Source organism: Schistocerca cancellata, chromosome 1 (genome assembly GCF_023864275.1).
Source record: "Schistocerca cancellata isolate TAMUIC-IGC-003103 chromosome 1, iqSchCanc2.1, whole genome shotgun sequence".
Taxonomy (NCBI): Eukaryota; Metazoa; Arthropoda; class Insecta; order Orthoptera; family Acrididae; genus Schistocerca; species Schistocerca cancellata.
In genome coordinates this window covers 538,379,948-538,401,895 of record NC_064626.1, presented here as the reverse complement: position 1 = coordinate 538,401,895, position 21,948 = coordinate 538,379,948, and the positions used below count along the sequence as shown (strand labels likewise).

General features: G+C 37.8%; 1 protein-coding gene across 16 annotated transcripts in view; it reads right to left on the bottom strand.

Moving 5' to 3' along the window:
- Nucleotides 1-21,948, bottom strand: part of LOC126179628 (calcium/calmodulin-dependent protein kinase type II alpha chain) — a 1,032,354-nt gene that overhangs the window by 117,963 nt on the left and 892,443 nt on the right. For 12 of the 16 annotated variants that reach the window (XM_049924622.1, XM_049924624.1, XM_049924625.1 and 9 more), the window contains exon 13: nucleotides 4,599-4,661. The exons of the other annotated variants lie outside the window; for them this stretch is intronic. In XM_049924622.1, the coding sequence (XP_049780579.1) occupies nucleotides 4,599-4,661 (63 nt within the window). The remainder of the gene's footprint in view (nucleotides 1-4,598; nucleotides 4,662-21,948) is intronic. 16 annotated transcript variants of the gene reach the window in all.

Below are 21,948 nucleotides of genomic sequence, written 5' to 3'. Positions count from 1 at the left end.
CTTCCTGTTGGGGCCTCCCCATTTAGTGGGGGGGGGGGGGCTTCACCTGCCTTAGGTGATAGTCTGCACCTCAGTTCGCACCTCCTGGTCTCCAGACAGAGGGACCAATCAGCATAGACAAAGGCAACAGCTCAGGCAATCACGCCTCCTTGGACCTGGCCTTTCCCAGGGGGTATGTATGAACCCTACTTGTTGACCCAGGGCTGGTTATTATGGTTTACCCAGTCACCTTTTATGTGTCAAATACATAGGCCAGCCTTCAGGAATGCACAGGGAGCAAAATAAGGAAAGCAAAAACCTCAAATGCCAAAGTGGAAGAAGGACAGGGAAAGTAAGATGGGTGGACAGGGTAAATCCATACAGAGTTTTGCCAAGAACTTCAGTTTTCTAAAGAAGGCATATGATTCAGTCCCCAAGGGAGCAGCACAGAAAGAGAAGTAGTGCTGCAAAGGCTTGGCATGTACACACCAAAGAGTGATGAGTCCACTGGGTGGACTGGTGGTGGTGGTGGTGGTGGTACAGTGTGCACATGTTTTTTAATGGTTCCAGTGTGGTCCCCTTATCATGCTCAAGAAAATGCTAAATGGAGAAGGATATGAAAATATTTTATAGCAAAGTGTACTGTGTGCAATAGAGGAACAGTTCAGAGATGATGAGTGTTTATATCAGCATGACAAAGCACCCTGTCATAAAGCAGCATGTGTGAGGCAACGATCTGTGGACAATAATATTTCTGAAATGGACTGGAATGCCTGGAGTCTCAACTTGAATGCAATGGCACACCTTTGGTATGAATTAGAATGTTACCTTCACTCCAGACTCCAGTGGCCAACATCACCACCTTCTCTGGTGTGGCTGTTGAAGAAGAATGAGCTGCCATTTGTCCACAGGTATTCAGACACCTACACCTAAATCTACATCTATATCTACTGAAATTTTTCAAAGCAGAGTTCAAACTCAGGGTGGACGCAGCCCATATTAATGTCCACCTATGGGCGTTCAGATAATGGATCGAAAGAAAGAAACAGAAAAGAAAATGAGACAGGAAAAAAACCTACAAAGAGGAAATCTAGGGAATACATACTAGTGACACAAATTATGTGTATAAATTAAGATCAGGTTATGGCCAGTTTTGGTGCTAAACCTAGAAGGTACCAGAAGTGCTCTTACCAAGAGCCCAAGACATGCCAACTAATATCTGAGTGGGCAACCAATGATATGTTGCTTGTATGCAAAAATGATCTTTAACTAGCCCTGGTTGAGAGCCATCTTTCTCTTTATTCTTCTTGTTTGCTATGTTTATTGTGATGATAGGATTCAAAATTGTATTTCACAGTTAAAGACTGAAGTGTGTGTGTGTGTGTGTGTGTGTGTGGCTGCTTTTCTTTTTTTTTAATTGTACATGTATTATTCCTTGTTATAACTGTTTCTGTTTCACTAGCTGGAATTCTTGCACTCTTTTTCTGTTTCAATAACTCTTAATGTAATGAGGTGTCTGAAGAATTGCATAGCAGTTGAAAGCTTACAATTATTTTGTTTAGTTAAATTTACAGGACTGTTTGCAGTTATCCCTTCCTTAATTCCTCTGAATTTTATAATAATTTCTGAAAGCAGAATGTCCTACTCAGAAGCAGTCAGTGTTACTCTTGATATAGTCTGGAAGTAAACAGTTGATCATTCCCTCTGAATTGCAGCCTTTCATTTCAGCAATTGCTCCTTAATGCAAGAGTCCTGATTTTCCCTACAGTCAAACCACTGGAGTTTTTACACATATCACTTTATGATCTGGACACACAGAAAATTGAGAGACCAAATGCATTAAACATGTTTGAAAGTTAGTAACACACACATTTACATACACAGTTTTAAAAATGATCAGTTATTGTCCTAACAGCAGGAAGAATGCACTGCACTATCAGTATGGGTGTACCACAAGAAATGCACTACAGAATTAATGAGAAATCCAAATGTGCCTGAAAGATATTTTGTATCACAGTAATAAAACAATCAAATATCATATGTACTGTGTTCTTCTAATACAGTACCTTTGAAAATACTATCCTAAACAACATATTTTATCTAACATTCACTGCCATTGTTTTGTGGCTTTCTTACTCTAATGAACAAACTTTTTATCCAATCACCACTAGTACCAGCTTCACATCAATGCTTGTTTTAGCATAGCACAAGTGCTCACCAAATAAACATATTTGTCTTGATGCCATATATCTTTATTCCAATAGATTCTCAAACATGACATTATTATTTGTAATAGATGTTATAGAATGCTGTACATCTGTCTCTTTACTCTACTGTTCAGTAATATGAATTTTTAATTTCTGTTGTGAATACTCTTGCTTGAAAGGTACGATAACATACAGTAACTTTGTCGCAAACTGATAAACAAAATAAATCCAATTAATTGACTGTATTTCCACAAAATTTATCTAAAATTATCCAAACTCATCAAAAATATCCAAGAATGGTTGTTATCATAAAAAATTTAGTTACCTCATACAGTCAAGCATACATATTTTGAGAAACTATGACTTTCTTGTATTACATTACAACAAAACCTGTCAATACTGTGTCAAAGATTCCAAAAGTGAAGAAAGATGAAAATTTTGTTGGAGCTCAAAGTATTGCAGCATATTAACAGACATGATACTGCCAGCAATTAAATCATTTACGAGGGCAACAGAACCTCAACAAAAACTATTTGATCTGTCTCCAAGTGCCCTAGCTCCATTATTAATTTGTATTATGTTTTAAAGTATTTGCAAAAAAAAGTAGTAGTGTGAATTGTGTGTGGTTATCACCCAGTAGCATCGATTGAAAACATGATCTATTAGTGATATACATATGGCATTGATCAGACTGACATATCCATTGCAATCTGAGGTGCTGACATTTCAAAATATTCCACAAAACAATAAGTATTACAGTGCATGAACAATGGACAAAAAAGGTAATGAATTATCTTAACAGCAACTGCTGCCTAGGGAAGCTGTAAAAGCAAATTTCCTTGTGCACAGTCCTGCTTCTACTTTCAGAAGGTCTGCATATGTTTCAAAACACATTGCAGAGTGCTTATTTCTTGGTATGATCATTTTAGAGACATGTTATTAACTATGCATGTCCAGCTATTGCCATTCAGTGATTGCTCCGTTAATTTCCCAATATGAGAAGGTCCCACCTCTACTGAGGACTTGGTACAATTGGATACCTCTGACCCTGTGGTCTGAGTGAGCTGCCCTTTTTTTTTTAACCTTCTTCAATACATCCCTCTTTCCTACCCTTGTAACAAACTATTACTTTGCTAATTCCAAAAGACAGGAAGTGTACCATTTTTACGTTTGTGTGTTCGTCGGCAGTATTATACATTTCACTTTTTGAAAGTAAACTTTGGTTAGAAATTTTGTCTCATAATTGATCAACTATTGAACATGTTTCTCCAAAAATTAAAAAGGAGCAACAAATATCATTTTGTTGGGAAATGAACACATTTAGATAGTCCTTCCCTTCTAGCTGAATAGATGTGTTACAATGTGCTGAGAGCCCAAATTATCTTTTGACAGTTCAACTAGGTAGTAAAAAAAACAACACAAAGAATTATTAATCAAAGATTTAGATTTTAAACATTAAAATTATTATACTGTTTCAGTTTAAGAGGAACTATTAATAAATTTTAACAGGAAAACATGTTAGCAGCATTGATCGGCATCCTTATAGATCATTTTTGCAAAAGCATAGAGAATTACAGTGCGTGAAATTATGTCAAGCATTTCTGTAAGGCCCAATCAGAAAAGAAAAATGAAGGATATCCCATAATAGAGGGAGTTAAAACTGACATTATACAAATACATATTTCCTCAACAGGCATAATGTTTTCCAATTAAGATGTTGCATGCGCATTTAGAATAAATGTTGCTGTATGATATTCAAGAAATTGATTAATGGTTCCATATATCAGAAAAATAATAAAAAAAGTGATAATCAATTAAAGCCTGAAAGTTATCCAAGCATTTCCTGTTTCAGCCTGCATAAATTTATTAAGCATAATTTGAAAATAAAAAAAAAACTCTAATGAAAGTAAGTCAAATTGTTGTAGTGTACCTTTTCATCAACAAAAACTGTGAAATATTAAAACTTCATCTGTACTCTGTAAGGAAGTTTCTTTGTTTTGAAACAAGAAGCAAAATTATGAGTTGTTAGTTGCACAGCAGACACTGTTATAATTTGTCATGCAATTTTTTTCATCTCACTGCTTACAATATTAGATATTATATTTAAAAAATTAACTTGCCTTGAATCAAAATGGGAGTTTATAAGTTACTTAAGAACCAATTAATTTCTAAAAACCAAGCAATGTGTGTGCATTAATGAAGATATGTAACTGTTGAAACTAGTGTGAACCACCCAGGAAAATATCTAGGGACCAGTGCTAGCATGGAGGAAAGACTTTTTCCACACACTTCACAATTCTGCTTCTTAGAACATCCTTATAAATGCAGAAACAACATCTAAGCAAGATTTTGAAATCTGAGAAAGTAATCATTTTGTGAGAAACCACTAATGATATATTTTGTCTTCTTTACCTTCTGGATCTTTAGCAATAACTGTAGAGCTCCTGTCTACACCTGTCTTGTTAAGTTTGTCTTCTGTTGGAGAGTTGCGAGAGCCCCACGAACAAAACACACAAACAAAAACAAAAAAATGTTTCAAGAGATAAGTACAATATATACATATGAATAGCAAATCAAAAAGCTTCAATACAATACATTCATTGTAAAACCTCAACTCTAAACAATTTCAGATTCAGACCTGAAAAGCAGATTCAGAATGGAAAAAAAGCTAGCTGTGCATAGAACTGTCAATAAGCAATGTGGCAGAATGCCATCACTTTCAAAATATGCAGTGATCCCTGCAAAAATAAAATATTTCCATTACACATCGTCAAGCAGATTCTGCAGCTCCATTAGATTAACAAACATAGCTTAAGCAAAGTTTGATTTGCTTACTGATGTGTAAATTGTTGCTTCTCTATGACTAGTTGGCACAGCATTGAAATTAACTTACCTTTGATATGTCAATCATAAAATTATTGAGAACATTTTTGATAAGATATCTAAAAACAGAAAATATGATGTTTGTTATTGGATTTCAGGCTTCATCTTCAGCATTTTCTATTGAGAATTAATGAGTGTAAAGCATTGAGCATCCCTGTCACTTGGATGCAAATAATTCTCATATTTGGCTTATGCATTTCATGCAGTATATCAGTGTTAAATAACATATACACTTGCATAACCAATCACTAGGTGAATATATAGAAATATCAAAAATTTTATGACTGGAGCTAAGCAGATGCTGCTAAATCTTGCTTAACATATAAATAGGTAAGAAAACTTGCTGCACTTCATCAACAACAGAAGGTCTTATGAGAGCAGCAATATCAAAAATATACTCAAAATACAAAAACTAAATGAAGATGAGGTTTTACATGAGTGAAATGCAATTTCAGCAAGCTGCCAAGTAGCTACATTTATTCAGAAAGAACTACCTAGGTACACCTTGCTTTCTTAAAAGTAAAGTTCTGACTCAAGAAAGAATGTCTTAACATGTAAGATGTCCCTGGTCTCTCTTCATAAATAATGGATACAAAACTCATTTAAAAAAATTCTCTTTCTAGTTGCATGCACAAGATGCTAAACTGTAACTAAACATGGTAGTTAGATAGCAAGCCATAGATGTCTCATACATGAGTTTTACACTTGTGAGGTTTGGCCTGTGGAAGATTAATCCTACAACACAGATTTAACAACTTGCAGAATGTTGTATTAATGACTATACATTACTTGTGCAGGCAGATTCATGTTGTACAGATATCCAGAACAATAAATTAACTAAGTGCTGTATCATGCATCATTGTACTTAACTGTAGACAGAGCATTCTGTTAAAATTAGAAACTCTTTGAATGTAACTCAATTTTGTATAAAGTTTTATTTAGAGATGTAGAAGACTGTTTTGCAAGCAGATTTATTTTGTACATTGGTCTATAACAACAATTAAGTAATCACATAACCATGCATCACTGTGAACAAATGAACACAGTCTATTTTGTAACATCTGGACATATTTTACTGCAACTGCTTACTCTTAATAAAATACATAAATATCAGTTTAACAATAAAATCACAGGGGATAAATTTGAAGGAATGCTTTATGTTAACAGCAAATTATCATTTGCTCAGTGAATGCTCAAGAGGCAACTCAATGGCTGTGTAAAACATGTCTTGCAATGTTTCTAAAATAATTTTTATTTGTGTAGTTTTAATAGTTCTGTAAGGTAGTTGACTGTTTGTGTGCCAGTAATATGATCTTGACACTGTTGAGTAAGTGACTATAAAACCACTTTCAGTGATAATTAACTCAGGAAAGCTTGAGAATTTTCTAACCAACTCTCTTAATTAACCTCAAAGTCTTCCATGATGAATTTGTTGTATCATATAAAATTATAAGTGGTATATTTGAAAAAAGGCTAAACAGATGCAACAAGGGCACAGAGTGCAGGCACAGATAATATTTAATACAACACTTCTATTTACTTCAAAATACACTAATAGTTTCATTTTCATTTACCACTGGTACAGTTGGTACACTATTCGTGTCTCATTTATCAACTTCATATTATTTTTTTTTGAGAAAAGAGTGAAGCATGTGGTGTTAGATGTGGTCCGGAGTGTGGAAATCATTTAAAGACTTTATGATAGCAATAACTCTTCTTATTTTGAATCATGCTTCAATTGTGCTTCACAGATTGGCATTTACCATGAATCACTTAATATTCTAATAGTGTGCTTAATGTACTTTTAACCTAAATATACACTCCTGGAAATTGAAATAAGAACACCGTGAATTCATTGTCCCAGGAAGGGGAAACTTTATTGACACATTCCTGGGGTCAGATACATCACATGATCACACTGACAGAACCACAGGCACATAGACACAGGCAACAGAGCATGCACAATGTCGGCACTAGTACAGTGTATATCCACCTTTCGCAGCAATGCAGGCTGCTATTCTCCCATGGAGACGATCGTAGAGATGCTGGATGTAGTCCTGTGGAACGGTTTGCCATGCCATTTCCACCTGGCGCCTCAGTTGGACCAGCGTTCGTGCTGGACGTGCAGACCGCGTGAGATGACGCTTCATCCAGTCCCAAACATGCTCAATGGGGGACAGATCCGGAGATCTTGGGGACAGCAAGTTCCCTTGCCGGTCTAGGAATGGTAGAACGATGGGTTCGATGACGGTTTGGATGTACCGTGCACTATTCAGTGTCCCCTCGACGATCACCAGTGGTGTACGGCCAGTGCAGGAGATTGCTCCCCACACCATGGTGCCGGGTGTTGGCCCTGTGTGCCTCGGTCGTATGCAGTCCTGATTGTGGCGCTCACCTGCACGGCGTCAAACACGCATACGACCATCATTGGCACCAAGGCAGAAGCGACTCTCATCGCTGAAGGCGACACATCTCCATTCGTCCCTCCATTCACGCCTGTCGCGACACCACTGGAGGCGGGCTGCACGACGTTGGGGCGTGAGCAGAAGATGGCCTAACGGTGTGCGGGACCGTAGCCCAGCTTCATGGAGACGGTTGCAAATGGTCCTCGCCGATACCCCAGGAGCAACAGTGTCCCTAATTTGCTGGGAAGTGGCGGTGCGGTCCCCTACGGCACTACGTAGGATCCTACGGTCTAGGCGTGCATCCGTGCGTCGCTGCGGTCCGGTCCCAGGTCGACGGGCACATGCACCTTCCGCCGACCACTGGCGACAACATCGATGTACTGTGGAGACCTCACGCCCGTGTTGAGCAATTCGGCGGTACGTCCACCCGGCCTCCCGCATGCCCACTATATGCCCTCGCTCAACGTCCGTCAACTGCACATACGGTTCACGTCCACGCTGTCGCGGCATGCTACCAGTGTTAAAGACTGCGATGGAGCTCCGTATGCCACGGCAAACTGGCTGACACTGACGGCGGCGGTGCACAAATGCTGCGCAGCTAGCGCCATTCGACGGCCAACACCACGGTTCCTAGTGTGTCCGCTGTGCCGTGCGTGTGATCATTGCTTGTACAGCCCTCTCGCAGTGTCCGGAGCAAGTATGGTGGGTCTCACACACCGGTGTCAATGTGTTCTTTTTTCCATTTCCAGGAGTGTAAGTCCATCCTACTAATTGGGTAGGTAAGTAAACTTACTATTTACTCACATAAAATGTGAGGATCTCATGTTTTTCATGGTTATGTACTGGGGGCAATTGCTGTCTGAATTTTCACAGAAAAACATGATGATATCTTGTCTGAAATAAATGTCTAGCCATCAGGATTGATACTTACTGTAAACAAGACACATCGAGTTACAGGCAGGCACGATTAAAAGACACTCACCTGTACTTTTGGGCCATAGCCTTCATCAGTAAACACACACACACACACACACACACACACACACACACACACACACACACACAAGGAAGCACATCTCAGGCATACACAAACACCAACTCCAACATCTTGTGCTAGAATGCAACATCACATGGTATGCATGCAGCAATGTGAAGGGGGTGAGGAAGTGGACAGGACTGTAGTGTATGTGGCTGGAGAGAGAGAGAGAGAGAGAGAGAGAGAGAGAGAGAGAGAGGGGTTGTGAGGCAGGGGGCAGGGAGGTGGGGAAAAAAGAAACAAAAAATGAGAGGAGTGGGAGAAGACAGGTGGATACATTGGCAGAGGGCTGCAAATAAACAGAGTGGGAGATGAGAATGGGGAGGAGATGATAGGACATTGGGTGTGGAAACTGTTGGGTGGAGGTGTTGGGACAGTATGTTACTGTAGGTTGATGACATGAAAATTACAGGAGTGGAGAATATGTTGTAAGTATAACTCCTATTTGTACAATTTGGCAACGCTGGTCATGGAGGGAAGGATCCAGATTGCTTGGCTAGTGAAGCAGCCATTGAAATCAAGTGTATTATGTTCAGCAGCATGTTGAACCACAGCTTAGTCTATTTTGCTCTTGGCCATAGGTTTGGTGGTGGTCACTCATCCTGGCAGACAGGTGGTTGGTAGTCATAGCAATATAAAGACCTGCACAATGATTGCAGAAGAGCTGGTAAACGACAAGGCTGCTTTCACAGGTGGCTTGGCCCCTGATGGGGTACGATAAACCTGTGACAGAGTTGGAATAGAAAGTGCTGGGTGGGTGGATTGGGCAGGTTTTGCACCTGGGTCTTCCACAAGGATATGACCCTTGTGGCAAGTGGTTTGGATTGGGAGTGGAATAGGGATGGACTCTGATGTTGTGGTGGTTGGGTGAGTGACAGAACACCACTTTAGGAGGGGTGGGAAGTATCTTGAGTAGGATGACCCTCATTTCATGGCATGATGATAGGTAATGAAAGCCCTGGCCAAGGATGTGGTTCAGTTGTTCCAGTCTGGGGTGGTACTCAATGATGAAGGGGACCTCCATTGTGGCTGGTTTTGGGGGTGGTGAGAGGATTGAGGTTGTGAGGGGAAATGCCATGGGAGATCTGTTTGTGGACTAGGTCTGGGGGATAGTGCCTGTCAGTGAAGGCCTTGGTGGACCTCAGCATACTGAGCAAAGGAGTTTTTGTCACTGCAGACAGACCATCCCCAGGTGGCCAGGCTATATGGGAGGGATTGTTTGGTGTGAAAGGGATGACAGCAGTCAAAATGAAGTTACCACCCAACTGAGGCCAAGAGCACCTGCCAGTGCAACACCATGCAGCTCAACATTACACACTTGATTTCAATGGCTGCTTCACTACCAGAGAAACCTGGATCCTTCCCTCCACCAGTAGCTTTTCTGAATAATGCAGGTGAGAGTTATCCTTACAACACATTCTCCACTCCCATAATTATCCTGGTCTCAACTTATGGTAACACACTGTCCCCACACCCTTCACCCAACAGTTTCCACCACCTATCTCCTATTATCTTCTCCCAATTCTTATCTCCCATCCTCTTTATTTGCAGCCCTCTGCCAATGCATTCAACAATCTTTCCCTGCTCCTCTCATTTTTTGTTCCTTTTTTCCCCACCTCACTGCCCCACAACCTCCCAAAACAGTGCCTGTTGGAGTATAGTCCCTGTACACTCCATCAGACAGCATTCATCTCCCTCTCCACCCATACACTACTATCCCTTCCCCTTTCCCTTCCCCTTCCCCTTCCCCACCCCTCCAGATTCCTGCTTGCCTCCCACGTGATGCTCCATTCATTCCAGCCCGAGGTGATGAAGTTGGTGGTCATGTGTGTGTGAGGTGTGCTTACTTTTGTGTGTGTGTGTGTGTGTGTGTGTGTGTGTGTGTTTACTGATGAAGGCTGTGGCCGAAAGCTACATGTGAGTGCCTTTTAATCGTGCCTGTATGCAAAAGTGCATCTTGACGTGTCTACCTTTTCCTACATTGTTGATATTCCTACCTGGAGTTTTCACTGTTTGATTTTAACCATCATGATTCCAATCTATCAGGATCAAATTTGGGAATGAATGTCTGCCTTCCCTAAGACCTAATACATCATGCACTGTGTCTTGATAATGTGAAAGTTCTCTGTAATTCATTTCATTAGCTCATAAGGAATACTTTACTGTGAAAGTTACAATCTCAGTTTCATAGCATTACTATGAAAAGTTACACTTTCCATGGTAGAAACTGAGAAACAACTATCTGCCAGGACTATCACAACAGGAAACTAAATTTTCTGCATTTGAAACAATGAGGACTCCACAGTATAAAGTGAATTTCATCAGCTTGCATAGGTGCCAAGCATTTTAGACTGAAAAACATCCTTTTTGTATGAGAATAAGGTGGATAGTTTTAATGCTGGCATGATCATGTGAGGATGAGAGAATGGGCTACACAGTAAACAATGTAACAGTAACAGTAGTCAGTAGAATGAGTTAAAGACAAGAGCCACACCAGTCCAATCACATAGGTGTCAAACTGATGTTGCTGAATGCAACATACATTTAAACTTTTTCATGCACTTTGTAGGCATGTGTAGGAAATTCTTTAGGCATTGCAAAGGACACTCATGGAGTGTGAAAAATCAATAAACAGTGCATCCAGCTACTTTTTTCTAAAAAGCTCACAAAACATATGAAAATAGCAGTCCTTATTCCAAAGAATGCTACTTTACATGTGTTACTGTTAGAAGCAGTATGCCACTGTCTTCTTGTTGTCTGAGAAAGCAAGCAATTATTTGTAGACCCACAGCATAATATGAAATTCTGGCCTTAGTGCATATCTTAAACAAAATGTTGGAATATGTAAATGAATATCAACAGCTTTCTGTTTACTCTTTGTTTTTACTGTTTCTCTGTGATGTTGTACATTTGGGGTGTCACATATTTGTAGACACTGTAGTGCACACACTTTTCTATTTATTTAATAAACTTTTAAAAAGCTTTCATTTTAATTATAGTACAACATTCAACAAAAAGGTTATGGACCCAGGTGTGAAAGTTATTTTTAGATGATGAAAATAAAAGTCATGGACAGAAATCTGGCATTGATTCCTAAGAAAGTTGTGTGTGTCTTGATCAATTTTTTAGTTTCACTGACTGCTCATTTACATGTGCAGACTGTCATTTTAAAAATTCAGAATTTAAAATGACATGTATAGACTCATCAGGACTTTTGATAGGGGTAGAAGTTGATTTAGTGTGGCAAGTTGGCCAGAATGTTTCGAAGTATGGGATGTGGTAGAAAACTCTCCTTCAGAACTGACAAAAGTTGATTATTTGTGGAAGAAGAGTGACAGAAAATGACATTCCTGGATTGTACTTTTCATAGACAAGACAAAGTATTCACACATACAGGCAGTATGAACATGGCAGCAGAGGCCTGGACAGCCCTGGAAAAAGCATTTGCAGACCTCAGACTTTCACAAACTGTGGTCTTGCTAAGAACATTAATCACAACCACATTAAGTAAATGCAGGATGGTTGATGAATACTTTGAACAAATTAAAAAGAACCAGTTTAAGTTAAATGAAATAAAGTTTCTGGTGGTTTAAGAGAGGATAGTAATCTTGCTCCTGCCTGGATTACATAATCATTAGCAGCTTATGATTAATGCACTTAAAAACAGTGCACACCAGTGAGTCTATTACAGTAAAACTAGTACAAGGTGCCAAACTTGAATACACAAATGAAAATGAATCAGCTTTATATTTAAATCAACAAGGTCATACAAAACACTTTATTTAAATGCCATAAGTGCATCTGATTGAAGCATATTGCCAAATATTGTCCTAGCAAGAGTGAAAAAAAGGAATTTCATAATTAATATGAAAAATGTTTCGTTGGTTGATTGGTTGGTTATTGGTTGATATGGGGGAGGGCACCAAACAGCAAGGTCATCAGTCCCATCAGATGAGGGAAGGATGGAGAATGAAATCAGCTGTGCCCTTTCAGAGGAATAATCCCAGCAATTTCCTGCAGAGAGAGAGAGAGAGAGAGAGAGAGAGAGAGAGAGAGAGAGAGAGAGAGAGAGATGGTATTTAGAGTCTTGTGGTTCAGTTCCATCAATGACAGAAGGAAGCTTCATGACGTCAAGCCGTCTAATAGCTCAAAGGTCAGCCTAGGAGGTAATAGCTGCTGGTGTTAAGTTGACCTTCAATATGGCTGATAGAACAGTGGAAGTAGTAGTATCTGACATCATTCACACCCCAAACTCAGCTATGAATTTGCACTCAGATAGTAAAATTGTAAGCAAAGGGCATAATGTGATCTTTAACAAAAAGGTGGATTCAACAAAACAGGTGGATTCATCTATGATGCAGGTGATGAACTAATTCGTAAAACATCACCTAAGAATGGCAGCTGTTGTTTGAATACAGGTGAAATGTAACAATACTACTATGCAAAAAGTAGTGGATAGCCACGGCATCACAGTCTAGGACATATGAATGGCTAAAGTATGCTAAAGTTGGCAAAGGTTTCAATGTGACTAATTGATGATATTATGGTCAAGAACCCTGTTGCAAGGGTTCAGTACCCTTGCTTAGTTGTAGGCTTGGCAAACAACAGGCAGCAGATGCCTGAGTGTGGCAAGCCTCAAATTTAATAACAGCCAACTCTTCATCACATAAACATTCTAAAATACACATTCGATGCTAATGCTGTGTGTTCCTAAATCAAACATGAAACAGTCTTCAATTACCATATTCTCATCTCCAGTTCATAACACCTGAATATGCACTGAGGCAGCTGCAAACTGTTCGTTAGCAAAAGATGTCACCACCATTTATCTCTGTGGAGACCCAAGTCAAGAAACTTATGTCATTCCACAAAAAAATTTGGCAGCTGCTAGATAAGTATGGAGCCTTATGGTCATAAAAACACTGGTCACTATTGTAATCAAAAACTGATGAGGTGTTAAGAAAACTGAAACCAGATCAAATACTGATCTATGCATGCATTTTCATAGAGACTGCACCAATCTAGTCATCGTGGCTTTACATACTGATGATATGTTGTTATGCTTTGAAGAGATTCTACGTGACAGAAGACTTAGGACAGTGAGCCAATGCCTAGAAATGGAAATTACATGAAAAAAGGCAGAACAACTTACAAAGTTATCTCAAGAATCTTATACAAGAAATGTTTCGAAGACACCAGGAATGAGCGAAGCCATGCCAGTGTAGAAACCCTCTAGAACATTGCTTGTACTTTGAGGCAGTCAAATCAACTGACATCAATGTTTCTTATAAGGAGGCAACAGGAAGTCTTCTATATCTATCCAAAATCTCCAGACTTGACATGTTTTGATGTCAATCTCCTTAGCAGACTTAATAATTGGTTTTTAGAAAATGTTCACTGTTTAAAAGTGTCCACTAGGTGCCAGTAAACAAGATTTTTTAAGTATTTAAAGAGAACCACATTGTCTTTAAGCTAGAATTTTTAGAGATGACCATAGAGAAATTATGGTCTTCAGTGATGTACATTGGGGGAATAAAATAAATAATAAATAGTTTATTTGTCAATAATAACTTTTACGGTTGTGGACATAGTTTGTTCATAAACAAAAGGGTGACAGTTATTGAACTATATGAAAAAATAATGTAAATTACTTCCAAACTATGGTGTACATACACTTTATTCAACACGTAAACATCATTACAGGTATTCGGATTTAGGTTATGACATGTTTGATATGCCTGCCATAACTGACGAAGATGCAGCGCAGATAATAGCAAAATTCTGCATGAACTGCTGAAGTGTTGGAACACTGATGCTGTCAATGACCTCTTGAATGGCTGTTTTCAGCTCAGCAATGGTTTTAGGATTATTGCTGCACACCTTGTCTTTAATACAGCCCCACAAAAAAGAGTCACATGCATTCTGATCTGGAGAACATGGCACCCAATCAAGGTCCATGCCAGTGGCCTCTGGGTATCCTAGAACCAGACTGCAGTCCCCAAAGTGCTCCTCCAGCACATCAAACATTCTCCTGCTTCAATGGGGTCGAGCTCTGTCTTGCACGAACCATATCTTGTTGAAATAAGGGTCACTTTGGACAATGGGGATGAAATCATCTTCCAAAACTTTCATGTACCATTGGGTAATCATTGTACCATCAAGGATTATCGCACCAATTATTCTGTGACTGGACGTTGCACACCTCCTTGCTGATGAGGCTGAAGAGACTTCTCAATTGTGAAATGCAGTTTCTCAGTCCCCCAAAAGCACAATTTCACTTATTGACAAACCCATCCAAATGGAAGTGGGCTTTGTTGCTAAATCAAACCATGCATGTGCAAACTAATTCCCATTATGACCCATGGCCAACCATGTAGTGAGGATGTCCCATTGTAAACAGAAGTTATGACAATTTTATTTCATATAGTACAACAACTGTTACCCAGTATGAACATTAGTAAGAGTTTATAAATAAAGATAAATTATACACAACCATGACATATACTCTTGTAACTGGTTCATGCATAAAATTACAAAATTCTTTAATTTTTTGGTCTATCAGAAAACAAAAGAATCTTACATTTTACACTTGGGAAGTACACTGTATAGCTTTGGCGTCAACTGTTCACGATTTATTGTGGTTAAGACAACTTGTGTCTGAATTAGATCGAAGTAATGTCATAAAGGTACTTAAAAATATTGTAATAACAAAGGAGTGACTTAGTTAGCTAATAATCTAGTAACAAAATTCAATATCCAAACATATGGATATAAAATATCATTGCATACAAAGGCCAGTTGAGTAATGTGTTGTTGATAATGAACAACTGTCTTCTAAACATATGTTTGCTGATTCTTTCACAAAATCCTCATTTGGAACATGTATAAGGAACTATGAGCTTGTGAAATAAGTTAGACAGTGACTGTTCATTTGAACTTCACACAGTGTGCCAATATCAGTTTAAGGGTATGTATTGGAACATGTAAATTAATAATGACAGTTTCCAGCATACTCCTTGTTTTTACTGTTACTCTGTCATTGTTACATGTTTGTATTCGTGTAGTCACTATGCCCAAAATACAATAAGCACAAAATGAAAATGAGCTTTGAGATGGGTGTTTGACATGGTGATAAAAGGTGAGACAAGAAAACCCATATATATAATTTGTATGAGCCCAAGTTTCTCTGGATTTATGACATTGTCATTACATGAGATTTGTGTCTCTCTCACTCATCCTGGAACACATGTTCCAAGAATTTTTAGATTAAGTCTTTACATGATATTCAATCTTTTTCCTGTGGTGTGTCTCACTGGGGATAGTTGTAATTACAAATTGACTAAGCAAATCCATGAGGAATTTTGCAGCTGTTCTTTGAATGATACCTCTCTCTTCCACCAGTTTAATTTAGTAAAAGCTTCATAATGATAAACAATACTAAAAAACCAGCTAACGAGAATTTTGTAAGGGATGTCCATTGTGAGCAAATTACCCCCCTTTGAATGCTTCCAGTGAATCTCAGTCTAGCATCTGCCTTCCACATAACTACATTTATGTGACCATTTATTTTAAATTACTACTGATGGATGTCTTTAAATATCTGAAGAATGAGACTGATTCAAATGATTAACCAATAATGGTATGGCAAAATAGTATTATGTCTTTTAATCAATTTACAAGCACTACATTACATTTCATTATGTTGAGGGTCAGTTACCAGTGTTTTAATCCAAACATTGGCCATCTACAGGTATTCTTGCAATTCTCAAATTTTCTACAGCCATGCCCTTCAAAGGGGGCACTATCATCTACTGGAACATCTATGCACAGTGATTAGCAACTGTACTATCAGATCTGTCTGAAGTTACCCAATTTAAAAATTGTTTTTATGCATCCTGTTGCCCATAGTCTTACCCACTCTTTGAAAGGCAGAAAAACCAGTGAAATTTCAATGTTGACCATTGTGTTTTATAAATCACCCAGTGTCTACAAAATCATGATTCTTATGTTAGGAAGGATGGTCATCATTAATCTGTTGGAACACTGATCTTAAATATGCTGCATGACTAAAGGTTTTTACAATTGGTTTATTTTCATGGCCACTTGGATTCTTTTTTTCTAGCACCAGCAACTGAAAACTTAACTATGTAGGAATTATCTATTTTTCAGATTAAACATTCCATCAATAGTTATTTTTGTCATATATTACTTTTTTGTGTGGTTATACCTCCAGTGTGGCACAGATAAAAGTAGCCCAGGTAAGTATAAACGAAATGCAGTGAAATTACAGAAACAAAGAGCTGAAATTGACTTACCATTTATTTACAATGAAAAGTACTGTGAAAAATACATTTATACAAGATGCTGGAAGTGACCCCTGCTACATCAATACAGTGCTCTGCATGTCTAAGCATGCTCTGATACATCCAGCGTAAAGTTCCAATATCAATGGCGGTAACTTCACAGCTGATGTTGTATTTCAGTCCCTATTTTATGTCTGGATTTGTTTCATAGACTCGCTCTTCAAGTGCACGATAGCAATGTGAGTAAGCTACTGTGAATATCATAGTGAAGACATTATCTTAGCCAGATAGACACAAAACCAACACCCAACACAGTAATACAAGTTTACATGCAAACTAGCTTTGCAAATGATGATGATACTGAAAGAATGTATGACGAGATATATGAAATTATTCAGTTAGTAGGGGAGAGGAAAATTTTATTGTGATAGATGACTCAAGTTTGGTGGCAGGAAGAGAAGGAAAAACAGTATGAGAATATAGAATGGGGGAAAGGAATGAAAGAGGAATTTCCCTGGTAGAATTTTCCACAGAGTGTAATTTAGCCATCACTAAAACATGGTTAAAAATCATGAAAGAAGATTGTACACATAAAAGAGAGCTGCAGACACAGAAAGATTTTAAGCAGATTACATAGTTGTAACGCAGAAATTTTGAAACCAAGCTTTAAACTGTAAGACATTTCCAGGGGTTGGTTATGGACTACAGATTAAAATTGAGAAAATTGCAAAAAGCTTGATACTTAAGGACATGGCATGGATAAATTGAAAGAACCAGAGGTTGTCAAGAGTTTCACAAGTAGCATTAGCCAACATTGGATAGAAACAGGTGAAAGGAACACAATATAAAACAGATAGGGTAACTGAAGAGGAAGTAGGTGAAGATGTAATGGGAGATTGACACTGGTGGGCATTACCCTCCCTGTGCAAGAAACACACAAGCGCTCTTAACAGAAATGATTGTGTATGCTGTTCCCTTAAATTCTGTAACCTGTAAAATTATTCCACTGTTGTACCAACTTGTGAATGTTGTGTACCATGATGGTTACAGTGTTGGAGTATCTGCTGGGTCTGTGCATCTCCCTCTTTCTCGTAACTCTCCTCTAGTCATGGAGCCTTGAAGTTGTTTCTAATAGTGGTAACATGCAGAATCCTCAGGTGAACAATGACAGTACGTTCACAGCAATTCAGATGCATTTCATCCCATACATGTTGCAATCTGGCAGTGGGACTAATACATAGCCATATTCCAAGAATTATATCAAGCTGAAAATTTTTCAGTTGTTTTTAATGCACTCTATGAAAAGGCTTGATAGGACTACTCTAATGTGAATGTCAAACTAAAACTCCATATAGCTTCCCAGTTAAGTTGGTGCACACATCGCCAACATTATAACTTCATGGTAAGGGCTGAATACCTCAATAAGTTCTGCCCCGTTGGCATAATCATCTGAAGAGTTTCCTCCCTACACTTCTTTTGAACTTTTCCAGTTATTACAAACTGCATTGTATTGACATGATACACTGAAGTAAAAACCTTTAAGGGATGGTACTGCTCATTTGTCAATGCCATCTGCCACAGGGGACAGGAAGGTAACTATTATGCAGGCAGCTATTATGCTCAGAATGAGTTTGTGGAAGATAAAATGTTGCTGTATTATGCAAAAACTGTGAAATTTTTATATTTTCAGATAATGAAGTGCCATTGGTGAAACACTCTGATATAGTAGATTCCAGTTCAACATGTAAACTGCTACTAATGGTGCAAAGAGGAGGATGTGAGACAACACATTGATGGTTCAAATTGTGTTAGATGTGACTCATATTTTGGATCCAACATCACTAAACAAAGAGGAGAATATTTATGATAGAGTGGCAGACATTCCTTTGTTCTCTGATTGTGACATTTTTTTACAGCATATGAAAACACCAAACTGATCGTAGGTGCTGAAACTTGGTCTCTTCAGTTGAGAAGTTATGCAGAAGCCACATCTCACACCAAAAATGCTATCTGTTATGTTCTGAGCAGTAACATAACTGAACCTTGTAACAATAGAAAAAAATCTGTGGTATCATAATTTTAAGCCTATCACACATTCAAAAGAATTGTTCAAAGATACTATAACATATGTCATTGTGAGTAACAAATAACATTTATTTTCTGTGGACTACAGAGATGAGGTTTGATATAGGATAGCTTAGTAGGTGAACTTTAATTTATTAAATTTGAATATAATTTTTTAGTTCCTTTGATCTTAAGTCATAGTGAAACAAGACCAAATGGAATCCTTACACACAGTGTAATTTGTTTTAGAGCAAATTCATAAATAAAAGTCAAAATAAACATGAGTACTTCTAAAATGTTAGCATTCTATAGCAACAGTGGCTCCAGTAGTAGTAGTAATAATAATAATAATAATAATAGTAGTAGTAATAATAATAATAATAATAATAATAATAATAATAATAATCTGTTGAAAATGGTTTTGTTGATAATTATGTCATAAAATGACTATACATACACAAAGGCAATGAGCTGTAGATATGAGTGGAAGGTGAAAAGATACTGATGTGAGTTAACACCAATAAAATTATGTTTTTATCTTGGTACTACATCTTGCACAAATATTAAGTGTACACTTGGTTTATGGGATAGTTTTGTTTATAAGACTTCAATGTAGACATGTTGTGCAAGTTTTGTTTGAATGAATAAAGTGAAACTCTGCTGTCACAACAATGTTTACTTTTAATGGTTTATCACCAATACTTCGTCCACAGTTGACAAGACTTTGAGTGTAATACTTGATTTCAGAGTGTTAATAAATGAACTGCTGTATTACCTGATGCCATACTTCTCTTGATGATTCATATGAATGTATTCCCAGTATTGCAAACACAGATAAAAACTTCTAGAAGGTGTACAGTACAATATTGTGCACTACACAAAGAAAGATGTAGCAAACAGCTGACACCAAACACATATTAGAAGAAAGAGTATGAAACTTTTTCACAAGGAACCAAGTATGAGAAAGTTCCAGAGCAAGATGGAAGCCTCATTTGTTGAGTGCTGTCCGAAAGCAAAGGCAGATACAAATTTCTCACCCTTTTCTGGACACAAAGGTTTTTTCAGCATATTTTTTTCTTAAGCGTGTGCTTTCAGGGTTTTAGTTGAGTAGTTGATACCATTTGTACACAATATATTTCAACTTCAGCTGTTGTGAGCTGTGCTGTTTTGTGCATTTGCTCTCTGGGCCACCACAATTTATAGCTGAGTTCCGATTCCCAACACACGATATGTCCTTTATGCTGTTTTGTTTCAGAGCTGATACTGTCATTTTGTGAAATACATAACTCCTTAGCATTTTAGAGTTATGGTGCTTGAGATGATCAGCAAGATACTAACAAATTGAGTGTTGGGCCCAAAGCCATATTTAAATTGAAACAATGACATCTAAGTATCTGAAAGCCAGGCATATCCTATATGCAGTGGGAATGAGATATGTCTGAGGTGGGGGTAGAGTATTAGAACAGTTGAGGAGAGGTGCGAAGAACATCATCAGTAACACACACAACTAAAACAAATGAGTAAATCAGCTACAGTTAAATGCTGCCTCAGATATAATTATGAAATGAAATAGGACAATACCACAACAACTGTGTAAACATCAAGTTTCTGGGATGGTGTAGTTTAGAAGTTTATCAAAATACAGATGTTAGAGAACTTGATAAACTGGAATGGTTGTTTCAATTTAAACAAGACTTGAGGTCTGTCACTCAATTTATTAACATATCACTGGCCACCACCTGGTCCACTAGAAATGGGAAACACTAGGAGAATATGTGTTTTATGGAAAAACAGACCAGGCTCTGAAAAACAAATGCACATCAAAGGAGGTTGAATTCTATTATAAACAGTGATGTGACGACACCAATAGTAGTTCACATTCTGGTTAAAGTACAGGTAGCAAGGACACGTAACAATACAGCTTACAACACTTGAAGAAGACAACTGGGTTGGTTGTCAAAATAGTTCAAATAAAAATGTAATCACTAACTCAGCAGAACACTCAAATGCAGATAACTGATTTTAGACAATTTCAAAAAAGAAATATTACTATTTTGGCAGTGGGAAAAATTTTGATTCTGAATAACAAATTTTTTGAACACCCATCCCATTCACTATATTTGGCGTCCTCTGACTTCTACCCTTTCCCACATTTCAGGTGAACAATTTACGAACCTTCCTCAGTCTTACGGAATTTTCTCACTGGAAATATGCTGGGCAAATTGCAGCATATTACATGGAGACTATATTGAAAACAACTACTGTTTTTATCTAAGTAAAGTTTTTTTTCCTTTTTTTCCAAGGTGAGAATTCTTCACCTCCCCTTCTGTGAAGTATAGTTATGTCTATCTTCTGAATTTGTAATAATTATGCAAAACTGACTAAATGAGTACGAACCACACAGCATATGCATTAAATCTTAGAAACACACATCACATCATGCTCATGCAGTTATGAAATTTCTAAACAAATAGACTGTGGGAAGGGTGGTGATCTCTGCCTTAGCAGCAGGACAGTGAGTGGTTGATAAGCGCTGGACAATTGCTGAGCTGGAAAAAAAAAAGGAGAGAGAGAGAGAGAGAGAGAGAGAGAGAGAAGAAGAAGAAGAAGAAGAAGAAGAAGAAGAAGAATATATGAGATGGGGACAGAAAACACACAGATTAATATCAAACATAAGACTGTGTTTATTGTAACAATGTTAAAAGAAATTCACATCTGTAGAATCTGAGAGCAAAATAATTATTGCAGGTGAGACAACTTTGAAAGAATATGCATCGCTTATGAAGTACTACGAGGCATATTTAAAAAGTAAGGGCCATTTGCTTATATTTAAATGTTGGTAGCTCAGGAAAAAAAATCACACAAATATAGAACCATGCTGTCAGAGTTAGTAAGTGTTTTTATTTTGTATTCCAATGACTTCTGGATGAAAGAAAATAAAAAAGGCTTTGTGAATTGCATCAATTGACAGCAGTAGTTCAGTTACATTTTCCTCTGCAAAACAGTCGACAGCTGCTAAAAATATCACCAGTTTTGCCTAGTTTATGGGCTTACAGAAATGAGCAAAGGAA